The sequence below is a fragment of the Zingiber officinale genome, chromosome 6A, assembly GCF_018446385.1.
Source record: "Zingiber officinale cultivar Zhangliang chromosome 6A, Zo_v1.1, whole genome shotgun sequence".
Lineage (NCBI taxonomy): Eukaryota > Viridiplantae > Streptophyta > Magnoliopsida > Zingiberales > Zingiberaceae > Zingiber > Zingiber officinale.
This window is the reverse complement of record NC_055997.1, coordinates 145,195,330-145,214,756: the sequence shown is the minus strand read 5'-3', so window position 1 is coordinate 145,214,756 and position 19,427 is coordinate 145,195,330. Positions and strand designations below refer to the sequence as shown.

General features: G+C 36.4%; 1 protein-coding gene across 1 annotated transcript; it reads left to right on the top strand.

Moving 5' to 3' along the window:
* The first annotated feature begins 6,882 nt into the window (after positions 1–6,882).
* On the top strand, positions 6,883–8,820 carry LOC121995438 (putative disease resistance protein RGA3). Its single transcript, XM_042549178.1, has 2 exons — positions 6,883–8,347; positions 8,795–8,820. The coding sequence occupies exon 1, from the start codon at positions 6,883–6,885 to the stop codon at positions 8,275–8,277; it is 1,395 nt and encodes a 464-aa protein (XP_042405112.1). The 3' UTR covers positions 8,278–8,347; positions 8,795–8,820.
* The last annotated feature ends 10,607 nt before the right edge of the window (positions 8,821–19,427 follow it).

The window sequence follows — 19,427 nt, the reverse complement described above, 5'->3', positions numbered from 1 at the left end:
GCGTTGGTTTCTTGCGGAGATGGGTATATCTCTTCATCAATCTACTCCGTTATATTGTGATAATTAGAGTGCTATTCAAATTACGCGCAATTCAGTTTTTCATGAACGGACGAAACATATTGAAATTGATTGTCACATTACTCGTCACCATCTTCAGATTGACACCATCACATTGTCTTTTGTTCTTTCAAAACTATAGATTGCTGATATGTTTACCAAAGCTCATTTTGCTTCGCGCTTCCGATTTTTATTTGATAGACTCTCAATGCTTCTGGCTGTAGCATCGTGAGTTTGAGGAGGGATGTTAGATTATCTAATTTATATTATATAATCTATTAGAATTATTTGTTTATAGCCTTGAGGGCAATTTAGTCTTTTATCTTTTTTGTTTTGAGTTTAGATATAGTTTTTTACCTTTTCAGTTTATAATTTAGATTTTTTTTCTTATAATTAACTATATAAAGGACTTGTACTCTTTATTTCTCAATCAATTTTGGATTCAATAAAATGATTATTTTTTCCTTCTCTTAATTTTTATAGGCCTACTCAGGGGTTGATGGGACCCACCCCAAAATCGGACCGTGATCGTGGTCGCTAGCATGGTTGTTAGATTGTAGCCAGATTTCGACAGTAATCCGGCCATGAACCGATCGGGGTCTGGCAGCAACCGGATTCCGACCATGATCGCACCGGATTCCAACCACGATCGTGCCGGATCGCGGCTTAAATCCAACAGTGATCGAGCTGGATTACAACCGATCGCTATTGGATTCCAACTGGAATCCATGCCACGATCCCCCAAGGGTTCATCTTCTCCCTAGATTATGGTTTGGGTGGATCCAAGCGGCCGGAGGCCGTCGTCGGTAGGCAGGCGGCTAGCGGGTGAGCGGGTGGCCAGCGGGCCAGCAGGTGCGATGAGCACGACGCATGTAGTTTTGATGAGAAAGAAGAAAAAAAACAAGAGAAAAAATTATATTTTAAAAATATAAAATTGGCATGGACCAGCCACGAGAACAGTCCATAGCAATCCGTCGAAAATGGTCCCTAGTGTAAATTTTGTTTTTTTTTTCCATGAGACTTAAAGCTCTAAGGATTCTCTCTTATTCCATATTTTGAAAATGATTTTTAGTTTTAAAAATTTACTAATAGCATTCATACATATCAGGGACTGAACAACCTGTTCTGGATTAAGGTTAATATTGTGCGGACAAGTTTGAACATTCTATCTTTTTTCAATAGATGAAATGGAAAGTGCAACCAGTACAAATACATATAATTATCTCATATATTATATAGTCAATATGAATCCATAATCTATTTTATTCAACTAAAATGGTTTTCTTTCTCGTACCTTTTGAACCATGTCCGACTGAATTCGAGGAGCCTATGAAATATGAACACATGGTGGATGTGAGATGATGGACCAATCTTCGCATGTATCCCTTTCGCATCTTCTTTTCAATTGTGGACAGTTGATAATTCTCATAGTTTCCAACATATATAGATTCTTCAAACCCCTTGGCAGAGTTCCTAGTTGTGAACAGTTGTGGATTGCTAGAAAACGAAGAGAATTGAATTGTTGTAGCCAGTCAGGCAAGGTCGTGAGGTTTTAAACTCCATCTATGTATTAGATGTTGTAGCATACTACTTGCTGGTTCTGTTGTCATCAACGACTCCAATTCATTACAACAACAAATACGTAATTTTGGATTTCCATACTGATCAGAATACTTGTAGGTAGATGATGCATCATGTGCACCACTTAGAGACAATCGTCTGAGCGTGTGTTAGTGTTGTAGTTGCCCATGTAAATCGACTTTTGTTACTACAAATCTGTATTTGGAACTCATGTGCTAAATTCAAGATTTGTACGAGTTCTTCTGGCTGCCATATTATATTTGGACAACCTAAGAGGCGTAGAAAACGAAGAGAACTAAGACGCCCCACTTCTTCTGATGGGAAGGATGCCAAATTATCACAACTGTCAACGGCCAACAAATGAATCATGTTTAGGTCCTGTAATTCTTCCCCAGGAATGTGAGGTTTCTGATGCAGCCACTAGGAAGGGATGTCATGTCGTCCATCTTTGTCACTTTGAGAGTAGGTTCCCACTGCAGTTAGCTACCTCAAGAGATTGGATTTTAGGAAGCCTCGGCATACATTTCAATTTAGGGCAATGGAAAATCCACAACTTCTGCAGTAAAGGGAACAATTGATCTACAACATGAGACTCCGACCATTCCTCTAAATTATCCATCCAAGAAAAGAAGAGTTCTCGAAGGGAAGGAAAGCCTTTGTACCCATGGAAATCAGAGCCCAGGTGGGTAATGCCATTCATAAATCATAATTCAAGCTTCTTATAAAACTGCAGATTTCCAAATGTAGGAATGTGCTCACAACCACCGAAGTTTTCAAGATGAACTTCAACCAAATTTGGTAGTTGTAACTCTATAAACCATGTTGGGAATTGTCGGCTCCCATAATTGCATATGCTCAACTTCCTTAAGCTCATGTTGGGACAAAGACCATCCAACATGTCCCTGTCATTACTCTCTGATCTATTAAACTCTAAGCGCAGTTCATTAAGATCTTTATTTTTCAAAATTTTTCTTCCGCCACGAATAATTAGGAAAATTCCTAGAAAATGTAAGATTCATTTTGCCACGAAACTTCAAATCCTCAAGTTCTATAATTGAGCATGCATCACTTTGGTTATCAGCAACAAAGACTGGCAAACTTCGAAGATTAATTAGACGTGACAACCCACGGGGCATGTGTGTCAATCTAAAATTATGGCAATAAAGATATTATAAATTGGAGAGAAGGGTTATGGAGTTGGATAAAACTTCAATATTATTCTTAGATAAGTTGAGGTACCTCAAATGTATCAGATTTCCTATTGACGTCGGCACCTCCTTGATTTTATTGTTAGTTAAATCTGACACCCTCAATAGTTTCAGTTCGGAGAAAACAAATTCAAGATGATCGACATTTAAGCTAAAATAGTTCAATTATATAAGGGTACGCAAGTACAATGGCTTCTTGCAATGTAAGTACGATCAGCACATAATACCCAATCGACTTATGACTGATTAAATATATACTAAGTGTCTTAGCACGAGTGAAGTACTAGGTGCCTCAAGTCCGATTGACTCTTAGGCCAATCGTCCCCTTATAGAAAACTTTAGCATTGGGTGAGGAATAAAATCCTGTTGAAAGTCACACGCTAATTGTTATTTTTCTTATGACTTTGATCACCATATCATATTAATTTTGACCGTCACATCATGGCCGGAGCCGCTCACAACATTCCCGTATCAGTATAATTTGTAATTTCATCAAGAATGTGAGGTGCTGCATTTCATCACCGAGAAGAGATAGGAGTTGTCTGCATCCAACACTATTTACCGTTCTAATTATGATCGTATTATTTAATCGGTTTAAACTCAAATATAATTCTTTTAATATATCTCTTAGAAATCTAATGGTATCTAAAAGAATTACATGATTTTTTTTAATAAAATAATACATTAATTACAGATATTTTAGGCAACGGAATTGAAAATTTGTGGCCTGTGGGGTTCGCGACGTAGATTTTATCAAGCGAGATGGAATTTGTAAGCAATCTTATCGGAGACGCAACTATTTTTATTAACGATTAATTGGAGAAAAATTTTTAATCATAATTTACTTTCATATGTCTTTATATTAATAAATATATATTTTCATTTCTTACATATACAATTTTAATTATTTCAACTCTCTCTCATGTAATCATCATTATTTAATTGTCTTTCATATTTTTTTTAGATAAAAAAATCTAAAAATAAATATAATTCTTTTTAAATTCAATACTTAAAATTTGAATCTAAATATATTTTCTATCAAAATTACTCATCATAGTTTTTTAGCTATAAAAGATTTTAAAATAAATATAATTCCTATTAAATTTAGCATTTTAAAATAGAATCGAATATATTTTCTATCAAATTGAGCATAATTTTTTTCTATTTAATATAATTTCTCCTAAATTTAGTACATTTAAAAAAAATCTAATATATTTTTCATTCAATTGAGCACTATTTAAAGAGAATATAGTATATTTTTTATCAAATTAAGATGGAAAAAAAAAGTCGTGCTTAATTTAATAAAAAATTTAACATATTCTAGTTTAATATCTTAAATTTAAGAGAAATTATATTATTTTTAGATTTTTTTATCTTACAAAATATGAGAAATAATTAGATTAATTAATATCTATTGTGTTAGATTAGGAAGTGAAAATAAAGAATTTTTAGACATGAGTGATGCCTTCAAAATTTAAATTATGAATGGACAGCATGTAAAATTTCTCTTTTAATAATCCATCAAAAAGGATGATTTTGAGCCAGTAGGGATTCTCTGGTCCGTAAATTATAGACCAGACGATGCCCCATTTTTCACCTTGGATGTTGAGCAAAGGGCGCCTTCATGTAGCTTGAGGGTGCCCTAAAGTCTGAGCATAGGGCGCCCTCTATGGAGCTGAGGGTGCCTTGGATGCAGGTGGAGGGCGTCCTCCATGCGGTTGGAGGCGCCCTTAGGCGGATAAGCTGCGAAGTAGTCAGAGCTTATCCACGCTACAGATTTGGTGTAGATGAGGGTGCCCTCCATGGTGTTGGAGGCGCCCTCAACAGGCTATATAAATCTGTCTCGAGTAGTAGCAAAAGAAAAAAAATAATTTGACAACCTTTCTTTTGTATGCTGTTCAAAGAACGATTTAGCGAAGCTGTGACAAGTCCCCGACAACCAGGAGCTTCAAAGATTATTGTTTTCATTGTCGGTATAATTTCGTTACTGTTTAATATTGTAAATCTGAATTGTAACTTTCCTAGCTTATAGTGATTGCTAAAGTAAATGCTCAACGAGCGTGAGCCTTGGAGTAGGAGTTGCCCCAGGCTTCGAACCAAGTAAAAAATCCTTAGTGTTTGCGTCTGCATTATTATTTACTTTTCCGCTACGTAATTACTTGAAAGTTTTACGAAACGTAAGCGAAAGTCACGAGTGTTATTAACCCTCCCTAGCGCTTTCGATCCAACATAACTCGTATCAGATATGATCTAAAATTTTAGATATATTTTTTTTTAATATATATTTTGAAATGCTTGGATGAATCCAATACAAAATCCAAAATTATGCTTGACACAGGGATTCCACTTGTGTAGCACAAGGCAATTTGTTTGCTCCAGTGTCCTAGTTAATCAGTTCATAGGTCAATGGAGGAGGTAAATCATGAGTAACTATTAGCTATTAGTGTAGATGGATAAGGTATGGAGGAAGGTATGTTCAAATGTGTTGAGTTTTGACTCTAAGACCTTATGTGATAATATTTTATACTTCAACTACTGTACCACCTGGAAGAAACGAGTTAGAGATTGTACTTGACATATGCATATATCATTATTGACCCGACATAAAATTGAATCGTGCTTATTAAGTTGTCTTCATTTGACTCAACTCGTGTATATATATATATATATATATATATATATATATATATATATGTCGGGGTCAACCCCCATCGGGTAAAAGATTAGTTAGTGTTGAGTTTTGTGTTTTCTTTTTTAATTTAATTCAAAGTATATTTCTTATTTTTAGTTGTTATGGTAAACATATGTGAATGTATTTAGTTTCATATTGCTAAGTTAAGAAGGTTGGAAGATCTTCTATATGGATTCCTTCCATCCTTGCTTAGCAAAGTTAAGGGGACCTACACGTATGCACAGGCCGAGTCCAAATCAGGTGGTTTCGAGGGGTTCGAGTCTGAAATCCATAAACCGGGTGTAACGCACACGATCATCGCGCGTAGGGGGGTGCAAATCCCCAGCTCGTGGGCCTCACACTTGCAGGTGAACTGGTTTGGTTTGGTTCTGTCCCGCGTGTGAGGGAATCGATGCTTTTGTTCGCTGGCGAAGCAGACGCGAGTGGTTGTCGGATCTTGGGAGAATTTTGCCGAAGAACCTCTGCACTGTGGGTGGCAATAAATTCTCTAAAGACAGTCGGCACGTCGACACTTCAACCGGAAGATAACAATTTCTGAATCTTACTCTTTTATTTACTTGTTTATTGCATGCTTATTATTTTTGGTACGAACATATTATTGTGTTAGTGCTCTTCTAGATCATGTCACAAGCTACCTAATATTTTTTATACTTTTAATTATGATCACATTATTTAATCCGTTTAAATTTAAATATAATTTTTTAATAGATCTCTTAGAAATCTAACGGTACCAAAAATAATTACATGACGTTTTAAAAAATAAAATAATACATTAATTACAGATATTTTAAGCAACGGAACTGAAAATTCATGAATTCCCACGTCACTGCCACGGCGAGCTGGAATGTGTAGGCAATTGGCCCAGATTATGGTGTAGCGGAAGTTATCACTCTAGTATTCGTAATTCGATCTTTGCTACACTGCATGTATTGGATTTTTTTTTTTTAATGGACGTGTACCTAATTACTAGATTTATGGTTTATATCCATAGCGGCCACTTTTCCGATTTACAATGAGGACGAATGAAAAACTTCTAACACCATATCAATCACCCCATATTAAATTTTTTTTTTCAATATTTTTTTTTTAAATGTGCAAACAATCTTATTCAAGACTCAACCCTTTTTAATAATCCATCCAAAAAAAGAGACTTCAAGTAGTCGTCGCCCTGCAAATTGTTGCTTCTCTTTAACCCTCTAAGCAAATTATTGCTTCTAAAAATTACAATATAATTACAGATATTTTAAGTAACGGAATTGAAAATTTGTGGTCGGTGGGGTTAGGGACGTAGATTTAATTAATACTATCACTATCACGGTGAGCTGGAATTTATAAACAATTTTAATGGAGATCCAACCCTTTTTAATAATTCATCAAAAAAAGGAAGACTTCAAGGAGTCGTCGCCCTGCATTATTGTTCCTCTTTTCTCCTCCAAGCTATCTATTGTTAGCCAGGCCCAGATCCACAGGAAACAACTTCTGCATCCTTCATCAGAAGCTATGGCAGCAGCTTTGGTAAGTGATGCGTCTCGCTTCAAGGGCGAGAATGTAGCAGATCTCCTCCAACTCAAGGACAAACTCAAGGCTATAACGGGTATCGAAGGGAAGATGGAGAAGCTCAAGGAGTCGTCTGCGATCATTGACAAGGTGATCCAAGACGTTGACTCCCGCCCTTTTGATCATGCTGTGAAGGAGTTGGTGAAGAAGCTCAAATACTTGGCCTACGATCTCGAGGATGTTGTGGATTACTATGACACCAAAGTCTTGCAGAAAAAGCCGAGATCAAAAACTTCTTTGGGGCCGGTACGTGATTTCTTCTCTTCTGATAATCAAGTTGTGTATACCAGTAGGATAAGTGGCATGATCCAAGCTGTAACAGAAAGTTTGGAATCTATTTTGCTGCAAAAGTCCATCCTTCTCAATTTGCCACAAGGCAATATCCTCGTGTCGAAACCAAGTCCCTACAGAGAGACCCACTCCCGCAATAGCTTTGATGTTATAGGGAGAGAAACAGAGAAGAAAATGATTGTCGACATGTTAACAAAGGATGATGATGATGATGAAAGCAGTCATGGTACATTGAAGGTCATCACCATTGTAGGGATGGGTGGCCTGGGGAAGACTGCACTTGCTCAGCTTGTTTTCAATGATGACAGTGTAAAAGAGTATTTTTATCTAAGAATGTGGAAAGTTGTTGGGACTGAATTTGATCCCGCAAAGATAATGAGGTCTGTATTAGAACTGGCTATTGCTGCACCGGTCAAAATCTCAGAAATTGATTTAGTGAGGCAGAACCTAGAAGAAGCATTATCGGGGAAGAGATTTCTGCTCGTACTGGATGATGTATGGAATGAAAATGTATTAAAGTGGGGTGTACTGAAAGCAGCCTTAACCTGTAGGGCTCCCGGAAGCAAAATTTTGATGACAACCCGTAGCCAAAAGGTCCCTTTGATTATGGGCTCATCCAAAACCACCTATCACATACAACAATTGCCCCGAGATGATTGTCTGTCCTTGTTTTATCATTTTGCATTTGAAGACGAACCAGTCGATCAAAAGTTGATGGAAATTGGTGAAAAGATTGTTGAGAAATGTGACGGTGTGCCCTTGGCTGTCATATCTCTTGGTAGCATGCTCCGTGGCACTCGAGATAAAACTGATTGGTCCACGGTATTGAACTGCAGTGAAATATGGCAGATCCCAGATAAGGAACAGAATGTGTTAGATGTGCATAAGTGAAGCTATGACACTCTTAGTATACAGTCAAAGAAGCGTTTGTCCTCAGATTCAGCCGGATATGGTTGAAAAGGTAAGATAGAAAACCATTTTAGTTGAATAAAATAGATCACTATATGGATTTGTATGGTTGCACAACATGATTTCCTTTTTGTTTCTATAAAAAAAATTTAGTCTTCAAGCATCCAGTCAATAATAATCTGGATATGGTAATCTAGAGAGGTTGTTAAGTCTCCTCATATACATGCATATTGTTCGAATTCTTGTAAAATTAAAAATAGTTACTCATAATTCTCATAAAAAAATAGTCACTTATTAATTTAGACATTTACTATATATATATATATATATATATATATATATATATATATATATATATATATATATATATATATATATATATATATATATATATATATATATATATATATATATAAAATCATCGTACGATTTTCCCGATCTAAATCGAATAGGTTTTACATGAAGAAGATTTTATTTAACATGTTCTATTCGATACTAGTAGGAGAAGAACCCGACTCGGTATTGTTAAAAAAAGAGGGGAAGCAGAACCAAGTCAACAAGTCAAGATGATATGAATCACCCCTTCTTCTTGTGCCAAAGATCTTATCATTTCCGAAGAAATTGGAGTTACATTCCTTTTCAATTTTCATTCAAGAGTTCCTATGTATTTCCACATCCTTTTTGGAGATCTTGAAATATATAATTCTTTCTTTGCAATGCAATAGTCGCTTATATTATGTGCAACATAAATATATTTGTCATTCAAAAAAGATATTACTGATTGGCATACTCTTAAAATAACTAGTAAGATAATATTGAATAAATATTAATTCAATTATATGTATAGTGCCGTTATCCTTCCTTTTAGTTTTATTCAATCATGATTCTTTTAATCTCTTTTAGGTCAGTAAAGCCATTTGTGCTCATCATGTTTTTTGTTTTTCTTTGACCTATAAATTGGTAGGCTGAGGATGGAGACTGGGCATGAGATCGTAGTTACGTTGTTGCATCTTATGAAATCCTTTTGTTGCTAGTAAAATTATTTTAGTTTTTTATATTCAGAGACTCTAATGTTAGATTTAATTTCTCAATTTTTGTGAGTTCTAATTGGTTTCTTAATTGTGGGTTTGTGTGTATTAGGATGTGGGTTGTATACTTGTATGTGTGTAATCCATTAACTCATTATCGTTAATATTGACAAGCTATTAACGGGTTTCGGGTGGGTCTAAAGTTTATAAAACGTGTGATGCCCTCTGGGTTAAGGAATCTGGAAACTCTGCTTATCCCATTCGAGAGAGACTCAAAATATGGTTGTCGTAACTCCAGTAGAAGATCTCATCTGTCGAGTCTTCTCCATCTTCGGTTTTCAAATCAAAATCGAGACTAGGTGATGTTTTTGGATTCAGGTTTGGTTTATGATTTTTCACAATTATTGCTTTCTGCAATTGTATGCTATGAATTTTAGACAATTGCATGATCTTGTATATAGAATTGTTTTTGTTTAATTGGTTGCATGAAGTAGAATGATTCATAAAGTCTCCATCAAATCGTATGAGAGCCACAAGTTTTAGGAGGGTTGTCGAGTTCATGGCATTCAATTTTCGACAATTTTGGTTCATATGTGAGCATTTTCATCTTCGTCAAATTTTGGTATAGAAAACATAGGAGTCGCGCTAGTTATGTGTTGTTTGTGTTTTTCCGTTAAGAGCAGCGACGGTTTTGGCAGCAGCCATCAGAGTTCGTCGGAGTTCGCCGGAGCTAGCTGAGTCCGCCAGCGAAGAGGGGAAACGGAGCCCTAGTTGCTGCCCTCTTCCAGCTCCCTCTTCCAGCAACATGAGTAGAGCCCTTTCTTCTCTCGTTTCCAGCAACAACACCAAGAGCAGAAAGTTTTTCCCTTTCTTCTTTCGTTCTTCCAGCAACACTCAACATGCTAAGTATGGATTCAATAATCCTTTCTTCTTCCCTTCCTGCTTTTCCAATGGCAGGCCAACATCAACAAGCTAACCGGACGGGCGACTGTCGCTAGTCGCCGGAGAAACGAGGAAAAGCCACAGTTGGCTATTTTTCTTTCTCGTTTTCTGAGATGTTTTTCTGACCAATTTAAGGTAATGGATTGTTAAATTTGATTTATTGATGTTGGAGAAGAATTAGTTAATTTGGACTAATTATTGTTCGTCCTAACAAAAAATCTGCTAGTTAACTATCCAGTGCCAATATAATTACACAGGTGTATGGTTGGTAAATCTTAGATTGACACTTGTTGAAATTTGACCTTTAATCATTCGATGTCAGTGGTCACTGTGGTATGCCCTGCGATTACTATTCATCAAGATTGGCTGGAACAGTTTGGTATTGACAAAACATCTTTGTTGTTTTATCGGTCTAAAGAATATTACGAGATATATATTTTTATCTAGCATATTATTCAAAAGTAATGGGTGTCATTTAGGAATTAAAAATATTATGAGATAATGGAATAAGATTTGACACGTCTTGTGTTATTATGTTATTAGTTATTATTTTGAGTATTTGAATTTTTTTTATATGATATTTATAATAAAAATATAGATCAATTATATTAACGAACTTTTACTGTCGACCTCATGAATTATATTAACGAACTTTTACTGTCGACCTCATGAATATAGAAGAAGGTAAATATAGATACACAAGTTAAAAATGTCATGTGACTACTGTCTATGCTATGTTTTGGGATCTATATATATTTCAAAAATTGATTTAACTTAAAAATTTATTTAAAAAAATATTTTAACTTAAATATTATCTTAAAAAATTATTTTAAAAATTGACTTAACTTAAAAAATTATTTAAAAAATATTTTAAAAATTGATTTAACTTAAAAAATTATTTTAAAAAATTAACCTAAAAATTTATTTTAAAAACTTATTTTAACTTAAAAATTATTTTAAAATTAACTTAAAAATTTTTATTTAAACTTAAAAATCATCTAAATTAAAAAAAAATTGAATGTAAAAATTTTAACGTTAAGATTAAAATTTAGAAATAAAATTAACAATTAAAACTTAAAAATTAGATTAAAATTAACTTAAACTAATTTTTAACTTCTACTTATTGTAAGAAACTAAGTGGATATTGAACAATGGTTGTTCCAAACATATGACTGGAGATCACACCAAATTCACTCAATTAACCTACAAAAGCTTAGGAATAGTTGCCTTTGGAAACAATAGAAAACTCAAGGTAATTGGGATAGGTAATATTGAATTCAAAATCGATTTTATTATTAAGAAAGTTTTACTTGTTGAAAAACTCAAGTACAATCTTCTTAGTATAAGTCAACTGTATAATTCTGATTATAAGGTTAGGTTTCTTTCTGCTGAATGTTTAGTTAAGCACTTAGATAACCCTACTATAAGCTTAAAAGGGTTTAGTGATGGTGCAACGGGGCCGACAAGAGGGGAGGGATGAATTGCCTGCAAGTAAAAACAAAACCCTCCTCGTTCTTTCAACTCAAAAATAGAAACAATAATAAAATAAAATAGAAATAAAACAGTAGAGAAAAGACCCAGGCTTTTGACTTGATTACAACCTAGGTGGTTATTAATCCAAGGCGATTGGAAAGCGCATTAAGAAAGTCTTCTTCTCTGAAGGCGGAGAAACTTTTACACACTAAAAGCTCAAACAGTTGTTAGGAAGTTGATACAGAGTTGAATGAATAATTTCCTACCTCCAGGGGCCTTTATATAGCTCCTGGAAATCCTATCTCGAGCCTTGAGGGTGCCTCCAGAGGGGTTGAGGGTGCCTCCAGTCAAGGCAATGGATAAAACTTTATCCAGATTCGAAACGGTCAAGTTGACACGGTTGAAGGTGTCTCCAATGACATTGAGGGTGCTCGTGTCGGCCTTTTTGCATTGCACGAGGTACCCCAAATTGCTAAAGATTAGAACTCATTAAAATTAAGACAAATGTTGTAATAACGAGTCCCAAGTCGTATTTTTCCAAGGATAACTGGTGAGTGTGTATAAATCAAGGTTAGAATCAAAGAAGGTTCATTCTCTTCGAAACATAATCCAATTCCTTTTCACCAAGTTAGCATCAACTAAATTCAAATTCCTCCATTCACAATTCAATAACAAAAGATACATTACTAGAACAGAAATATCCTTCACTCAAAACTTAAACCTAATTCAAACTTGCACAAACTGAAATAAATTCCAATTCGTAATCACACTCAAAGGTCACCCAATTAATTTATAACTCAAGCTTGCATTAAGAATTTCACAGAATTCTTTCTCCATCTAAATTCAATCTCAGTGACATAGTACAAGAGTTTCCCAATTCCATAATCGAATCTAACACAAACTTATGGGGATTCAAATGGAAGATTTAAACTAGAAAGTGATTTATTCATGTAGCCAAAATAAGATCCGCATTATATTTGTTCATAGAATTCAAATGGCACATTTTAGAAAATCAGAAACAATTTGCATCTACACTAAATAAATGAACAGGGGGTTGAAATGCAGAATTCTAAAGGAATCATATTGCAAGTAAGAAAATAGAACAAGATTGCAAAAGTAAACTTAAACAGAAAAGAAAATGAAAAAAAAATTATCAGATCATCATATCTTAGCAGGAACATTAACAATTCAAATATAAAGATAAAGAAAATTAAACCCTAAGCATTCCACAACTAAATCCGGATCAGATCTTCTTCATTCTGCTAGAAAAATAGAGTCACCTCTGAGAACGCCCTTCGAGTAACCACGGGCGAAGAATCAAGCTTCCAACTAGTGCAACCTTTCAATCACAGCCTCTGGGAAACGCCCTTCGGGCTCACGAATCGGTAGGAACTCACATCGCACGAAGATCAGTAGCTCTATTCTGGAATTTGCTTCATTCGATCAACTGATCAGATTGGTTCGTGTTGGTTGGTCCTAGGAAGATCGTACCGGTTCTACTGTACAAAAATTTTGTACAAGTGTCGAACCTTTCCTAAACAACCTATTGTGTTCTTTAGAAATTAAATTAGGAATCGCAAACGGAACTTAACATTATTGATTCCAAATTTAACTTATCTGTTCTTAATGATTTAGACTTGGATCGCAAGCGGAACTTAACACTATTGATCCAAATAACTTCTTGATCTTCTACCATATTCCTCTTCTTATCTCGGACGTTGTGTGGGCAACGATCTACCGAGATGAGAACCACCAAAGCTCCTTCTTCTCCTTGCAAGATTCGGCCACCACAAGTACTCTAAGAATAGATATGGTTCGGCCACCACCACTAAGCTCCAAGGGATGCTAGAAACAAAGCCTCCTTTTCCTCCTTCTCCAAGCAAGATCCGACCACCTTCCAAGCTTCAAAGGTTGAAGAAATTCGGCCAAGGAGAAGAAAGAAAAAGGAGAGGGAAGAACTTGAAGGGCCGGCCACACCAAGGAAGAGAAAAAGAATAGAGTTGTTCCTCATGAAGGCTCCTCTACCCCCTCTTTTATAATCTTTGGTCTTGGCAAATAAGGAAAATAAAAAACTTTCTTATTACTTTGCCATGAAAAGAAAATTTTAATTAATTAAAATTAAATTTTTTTTCTTAAACCATATGTCCGGCCACTTAAAATTCTCCATCAAGGAAAGTTTTTATTCACAAGAATTAAAATTTCCTAATTTGTTTTCGAAAATTTATAAAAAAATTCTCTAATAATTTTTCCCTTCATGGTGGGTTATAAAAGGAAATTTTATAAATGAAAATCTTTCTTTTAAACATGTGGATGATTTCCAAAAAGGAAAGTTATCTCTAAAAATTAAAATCTCCTTTCAATCTACAAATAAGGAAAGATATCAAATCTTTTCTTAATCTTTTGTAGAAACTTATAAAAGGGAATATTTAATTTTTAAACTCTCTTTTAAATCATGAACATGGTTAAAAAAAAGAAAGTTTTCTCAAAATTAAAATCTACCTTTCAATCTACAAATAAGGAAAGATTTCAAATCTTTTCTTAATCTTTTGTAGAAAGTTATAAAAGGAAAGATTTAAATTTTAAACTCTCTTTTAAAACTATGGAATCCACATAAGAAAAATTTATAAATAAAATCCTTTTTATATTATATGTGGCCGACCACACCTAGCTTAGACTCCAAGCTAGGACCGGCCACTAATCTTGGCTCAATCCTTGGGTCTTGGCCGGCCCTAGCTTGAGTTCCAAGCTAGCTTGGCTGGCCACCAAAGAATGGGTAAGAAGGCGGGTATAATTCTCTATATACAAGAGGCTACGATAGGGACCGAGAGGAGGAATTGGTTTTGGTCTCCCGATGAAAATAAGCTTCCCGTGTTCACCCTGACACAACTTAATTTCATCAATAATAATTCATACCACTAAAGAATTATTATTGAACTACTGCACCAATCCCAAATTACATTTTGGGCTCCTTCTTATTATGAGTGTGTTAGTCTCCCTGTGTTTAAGATATCGAATGTCCACTAATTAAATGAGTTATTGACAACTCACTTAATTAATATCTTAGTCCAAGAGTAGTACCACTCAACTTCATCGTCATGTCGGACTAAGTCCACCTGCAGGGTTTAACATGACAATCCTTATGAGCTCCTCTTGGGGTCATTCTCAACCTAGATTACTAGGGCACAGTTTCCTTCTATAATCAACAACACACACTATAAGTAATATCATTTCCCAACTTATCGGGCTTATTGATTTATCGAGCTAAATCTCACCCATTGATAAGTCAAAGAAATAAATACTAAATATATGTGTTTGTTATTATATTAGGATTAAGAGTACACACTTCCATAATAACTAAGGTATAGTTCTTTTATCAAGTCAGTATAAAAAAAAATTTACCTAAAATGATCCTACTCAATACACTTAGAGTGTACTAGTGTAATTTATTAGTCAAGATAAACTAATTCCTAATCACACTACGACTTTACCGACGGTTTGTTCCTTTCCATTTTAGTCGTGAGCAATTGTTTATAATTTATAAAGAACTGATAACATGATCTTCTGTGCGTGACACCACACACCATATTATCTACAATATAAATTAATTAAACAACTACACTTAACATAAATGTAAATATTTTTGGCCAAAAGTGATTCTTTATTTCAAAATAAATGTTTACAAAAGCTAGGCTTTTAGTATACACTCTAACAATCTCCCACTTATACTAAAAGGCTAAGCTGTCATATCTGCTGCCATATATCTGATTCCCAAACCTTCAACATACCCATCAAAAGCTCTTGCCTTAAGGGCCTTAATGAAAGGATCTCTTAGGCTATCATCTGATGCAATCTAGGCGGCAACAACTTCTCCTCGTTTATACGATTTCTCGTATTAGGTGGTACTTGTTGGTGCGGGAAGCATCCGACAATCGAACTTAAGTTTTGATAATGGCAAAGGATTCAAAGTTAAGGTTATGTTGTGATCTAACAAGTCTGTTTAAGTGTTTCAGGAAAAGTCCTAGCTGTGGTTAGGCAAGTGAAAACCCTAGGGGGTGGTAACCCTAGGTCATAGGGGGTGGTAACCCTATGCGGAAAGTCTTGGTGGGTCGAGTGCTTCAGGAAAAAGTCCTTGGGAGGGTAACCTTAGGTGGAAAGTCCTGGTGTCGCGGACCAGGTGAAAGACTAGACCAGCCGGGAAGCGGAAGTCCAGCAGAAAGTCCGGAAGTATCGAGCACCAAGCAAAAGTCCAGTCGATCTGGAGGATCACACTGGCAACAGGTAAATCTCTTGAATAGAGTAGGTGAGGACGCGTTCCCCGTAGAGGAAACAGTAGGCGTCGGGTCGACTTAGGATTTCCGGTCGAAAATCTCAAGTCAGACTCGGACAGTCGGGAGACTGTCAAACTTTAATTCATTATTATTATTATGCACTAACTCTGTGTTGCAGGTACTCTGGACTAACACATTTCGCAGGTACCAAAAAACACAAGCTATGCTCGGATGTACAGTGTCCGAGGCGCCTCCATGGGGCTTGGAGGCGCCTCAGGTGCGAGCCAGCTTCTGCCAGCGCAGCTCAGTGGAGGCACCTTAGTCCAGACCGGAGGCACCTTGGACCGGGCTTTGAAGGCGCCTTGGAGAGCACAGAAGGCGCCTTGAAGGGATAAGTCACGATTAGTTTAGGCTTGATCCACGCGGGCGACTAGGCCATCCTGGAGGCGCCTTGGATGGCTTTCAAGGCGCCTTGAACACCCTTTATAAGCAGCACTCGACCAGCAGCTCATAATAACTACTCCTAAGCGATACTCTTACGACAAACTGCAAACTTAACGACCCCGAAGTGCTGTAGCAACCTCCCGACAACCCGGAACTCCAAATTCGCTATTTTTAAATGTTGTCGGTATACTTTAACTTTTGTTTATTGTACTTAATCTGTAGTATTTTCAAACTTATAGTTGTTGCCCACTGAAAGCGGTCAACGACCGCGGGCCTTCGAGTAGGAGTCGAGATAGGCTCCGAATGAAGTAACATCTCGTGTCTTTTGTGTGTTTGTGCATTTTTATTTCTGCTGCTTTATAACTCGATAGTTTTACGAATTCGAAACAGTGAAAGCCACGAGCGCTATTCACCCCCCCTCTAGCGCTTTCGATCCAACAATTGGTATCAGAGCGGGGTTGTTTTGAACCAGTGCAACCACTATTCAAAATATTTTTTTTCGTGATATTTTCAGATTTTTCAAAGTCAAATTAGAATTAGCTTATTAGCTACATTCTAATTGTTTTATTGAATCGGTTTTGCTCGAGGTTGGTACAATACCACTCGAGCTCGTTTTCCCTTCTTCTCCCGCACTACTAATCCAAGACCCAGTCTTGGAACCGGTTTTATTGTTTTTGTCATTCAGGATTTTAAATGGCCCAACAAGAAGGTTTCAGCACCGTTCGCCCCCCACTTTTTTCCGGAGAAGACTTCGGATATTGGAAGGGGCGAATGGAAACCTTCCTCAAGACACAATTCGACACGTGGATGATAATCAAGACCGGACTACAACTGCCATCCGACGAAGACGGCAAGCCAACACCTTGCGAAAAATGGGAACCGTCCCTAATCAAGAAGGTGGAATATGATGTCAGAGCAATCTACACCCTCCAATGCGGACTGACCAAGGAGGAACTCAACAAAGTTGGACCATTCTCCAGAGCAAAAGAGCTTTGGGAGAAGCTGATCGAACTCCACGAGGGAACCTCTGACACAAAAGTAAGTAAATGTGATTTGTTGCTTAATAAATTGTATAACCTAAAAATGCAGGAAAATGAGACGACCTGTCAACTCCACGCACGTATACAAGACATCCTCAACTCCCTCCACGTAATTGGTCAAAAGGTCGAGAATAGGGACATCATAAGGTATGCACTCAACTCTTTCCCTAGGAGTACATTGTGGGCATCAATGGTAGATGCCTACAAAGTCTCCAAAGATTTATCTTCAATTAGATTAGACGAGTTATTTTCAGAATTCGAACTTCATGAGCAGACTAATACACAGTCTTCCGAGAAAGGAATTACTTTACTTGCAGGTACCGGTGGAACTCGCGAATCAAGATCACGTCGAAGAACTGAACAGGAGCCGGAAGCAGAAACCGACTCAGAAGAAGAAGACAATGAAGTAACCATTAAACTCATGAACCTTGTGCAAAGACTCTACAAGAAGAAGAAAAGCTTCAACAAGAGGGACCTAAAGAAGGCAGTCCAATCCAAGGAGACCCAACCGAATTCTAAAGTAAAATTTGAGGTGATTTGCTACGGATGCAACTAGAAGGGGCACATCAAGACCAACTACCCCAACCAAAAGGAAGCCAAGAAGCAGAGAAGGAAGAAGGCCCTGAAGGCGACATGGGATGAATCTTCCTCAGAAGACGACGACGACGAACTCGATCAGACGAGTTTACTTGCGATGATGGCCCGAGACCAAATCAACCTGTCCGAGAGTGAGAGCGAGTCGGAGGCCGAGTCTGAGCAAAGCCACGGATCCGTATCCGTTTCCGAAGGGCCTGATCCCTCTGTAAGTATCTCTTGACTCAATAATTTAGTTAATTATTTGTTACGAAAGTTAGCTAAATCAAACCTTAGAGTCAAGTCACTTCTAAAGGAAGTAGAAGTCCTTAAAAAAGTGACTAACTCCGAATCTTTGACTGAACCAGTTCAGACTGGAAACTCAACTCAAGTCCAAAAACTTGTAGAAGAGAATTCCAGCCTGAAAATTCAAGTCAAGGATCTGGAGAAAACACTAGAACGATTTTCTTTAGGTTCCAAGAATCTTGACCTAATTCTTGGGATACAAAGAGTCGTTTACAATAGAACTGGTCTAGGATTTAAACCAAAGAAAAAATATAAATCTTATTTATCTCTTGTACAAAGAGCAAATAGAAAAACAGTCCAAGCATGGGTCTCCAAGTCCAACCTGGTTAATCAATTTGGACTTGGTCAATATTGGGTCCCTAAGGATCAAATACATTACCTCGATAGACCATACCGAGGTTATGATCCTGGGGAAGCTAGAAGAAAAATAATACAAATAAAATTAAATTAAAACTCAAATTAAAAATAAAATTAATTTAAAATTCAAATAAAATTAAATTAAAATTCAAATTAATCCAAATTCAATTAAGTTTTTACAAAAATCTTAAAAAAACCAAGGGAAGGCTCCAGAATAGTTGGCACCTCCGAACTTAATCTACCCGATAAGGGTAACAAAGAGTAGACTACCCGATAGGGTAATTAAGGTTAGAATAAAAAGGGTTAGGGTTAACTTGATTCCATGATCTCCGTGTTTTGTTGCTAAGGAGGAGTCTTCTGGACTTGTATGTCGCTTGCGAAAATCTTTATATGGTCTCAAGTAGTCACCCAGAGCATGGTTCAGTAGATTTAGTACCGTAATTCAACAGTTTGACATGACTCGAAGCGAGGCTGATCATTCTGTCTTTTATCACCGCTCATCTACTGGTTGCATCTATGTAGTGGTTTATATTGATGATCATTACATGTAATTACAATATCATCAACATAAACCACTACATAGATGCAACTAGTAGATGAGTGGCGATAAAAGACAGAATGATCAGCCTCGCTTTGAGTCATACCAAACTGTTGAATTACAGTACTAAATCTACTGAACCATGCTCTGGGTGACTGCTTAA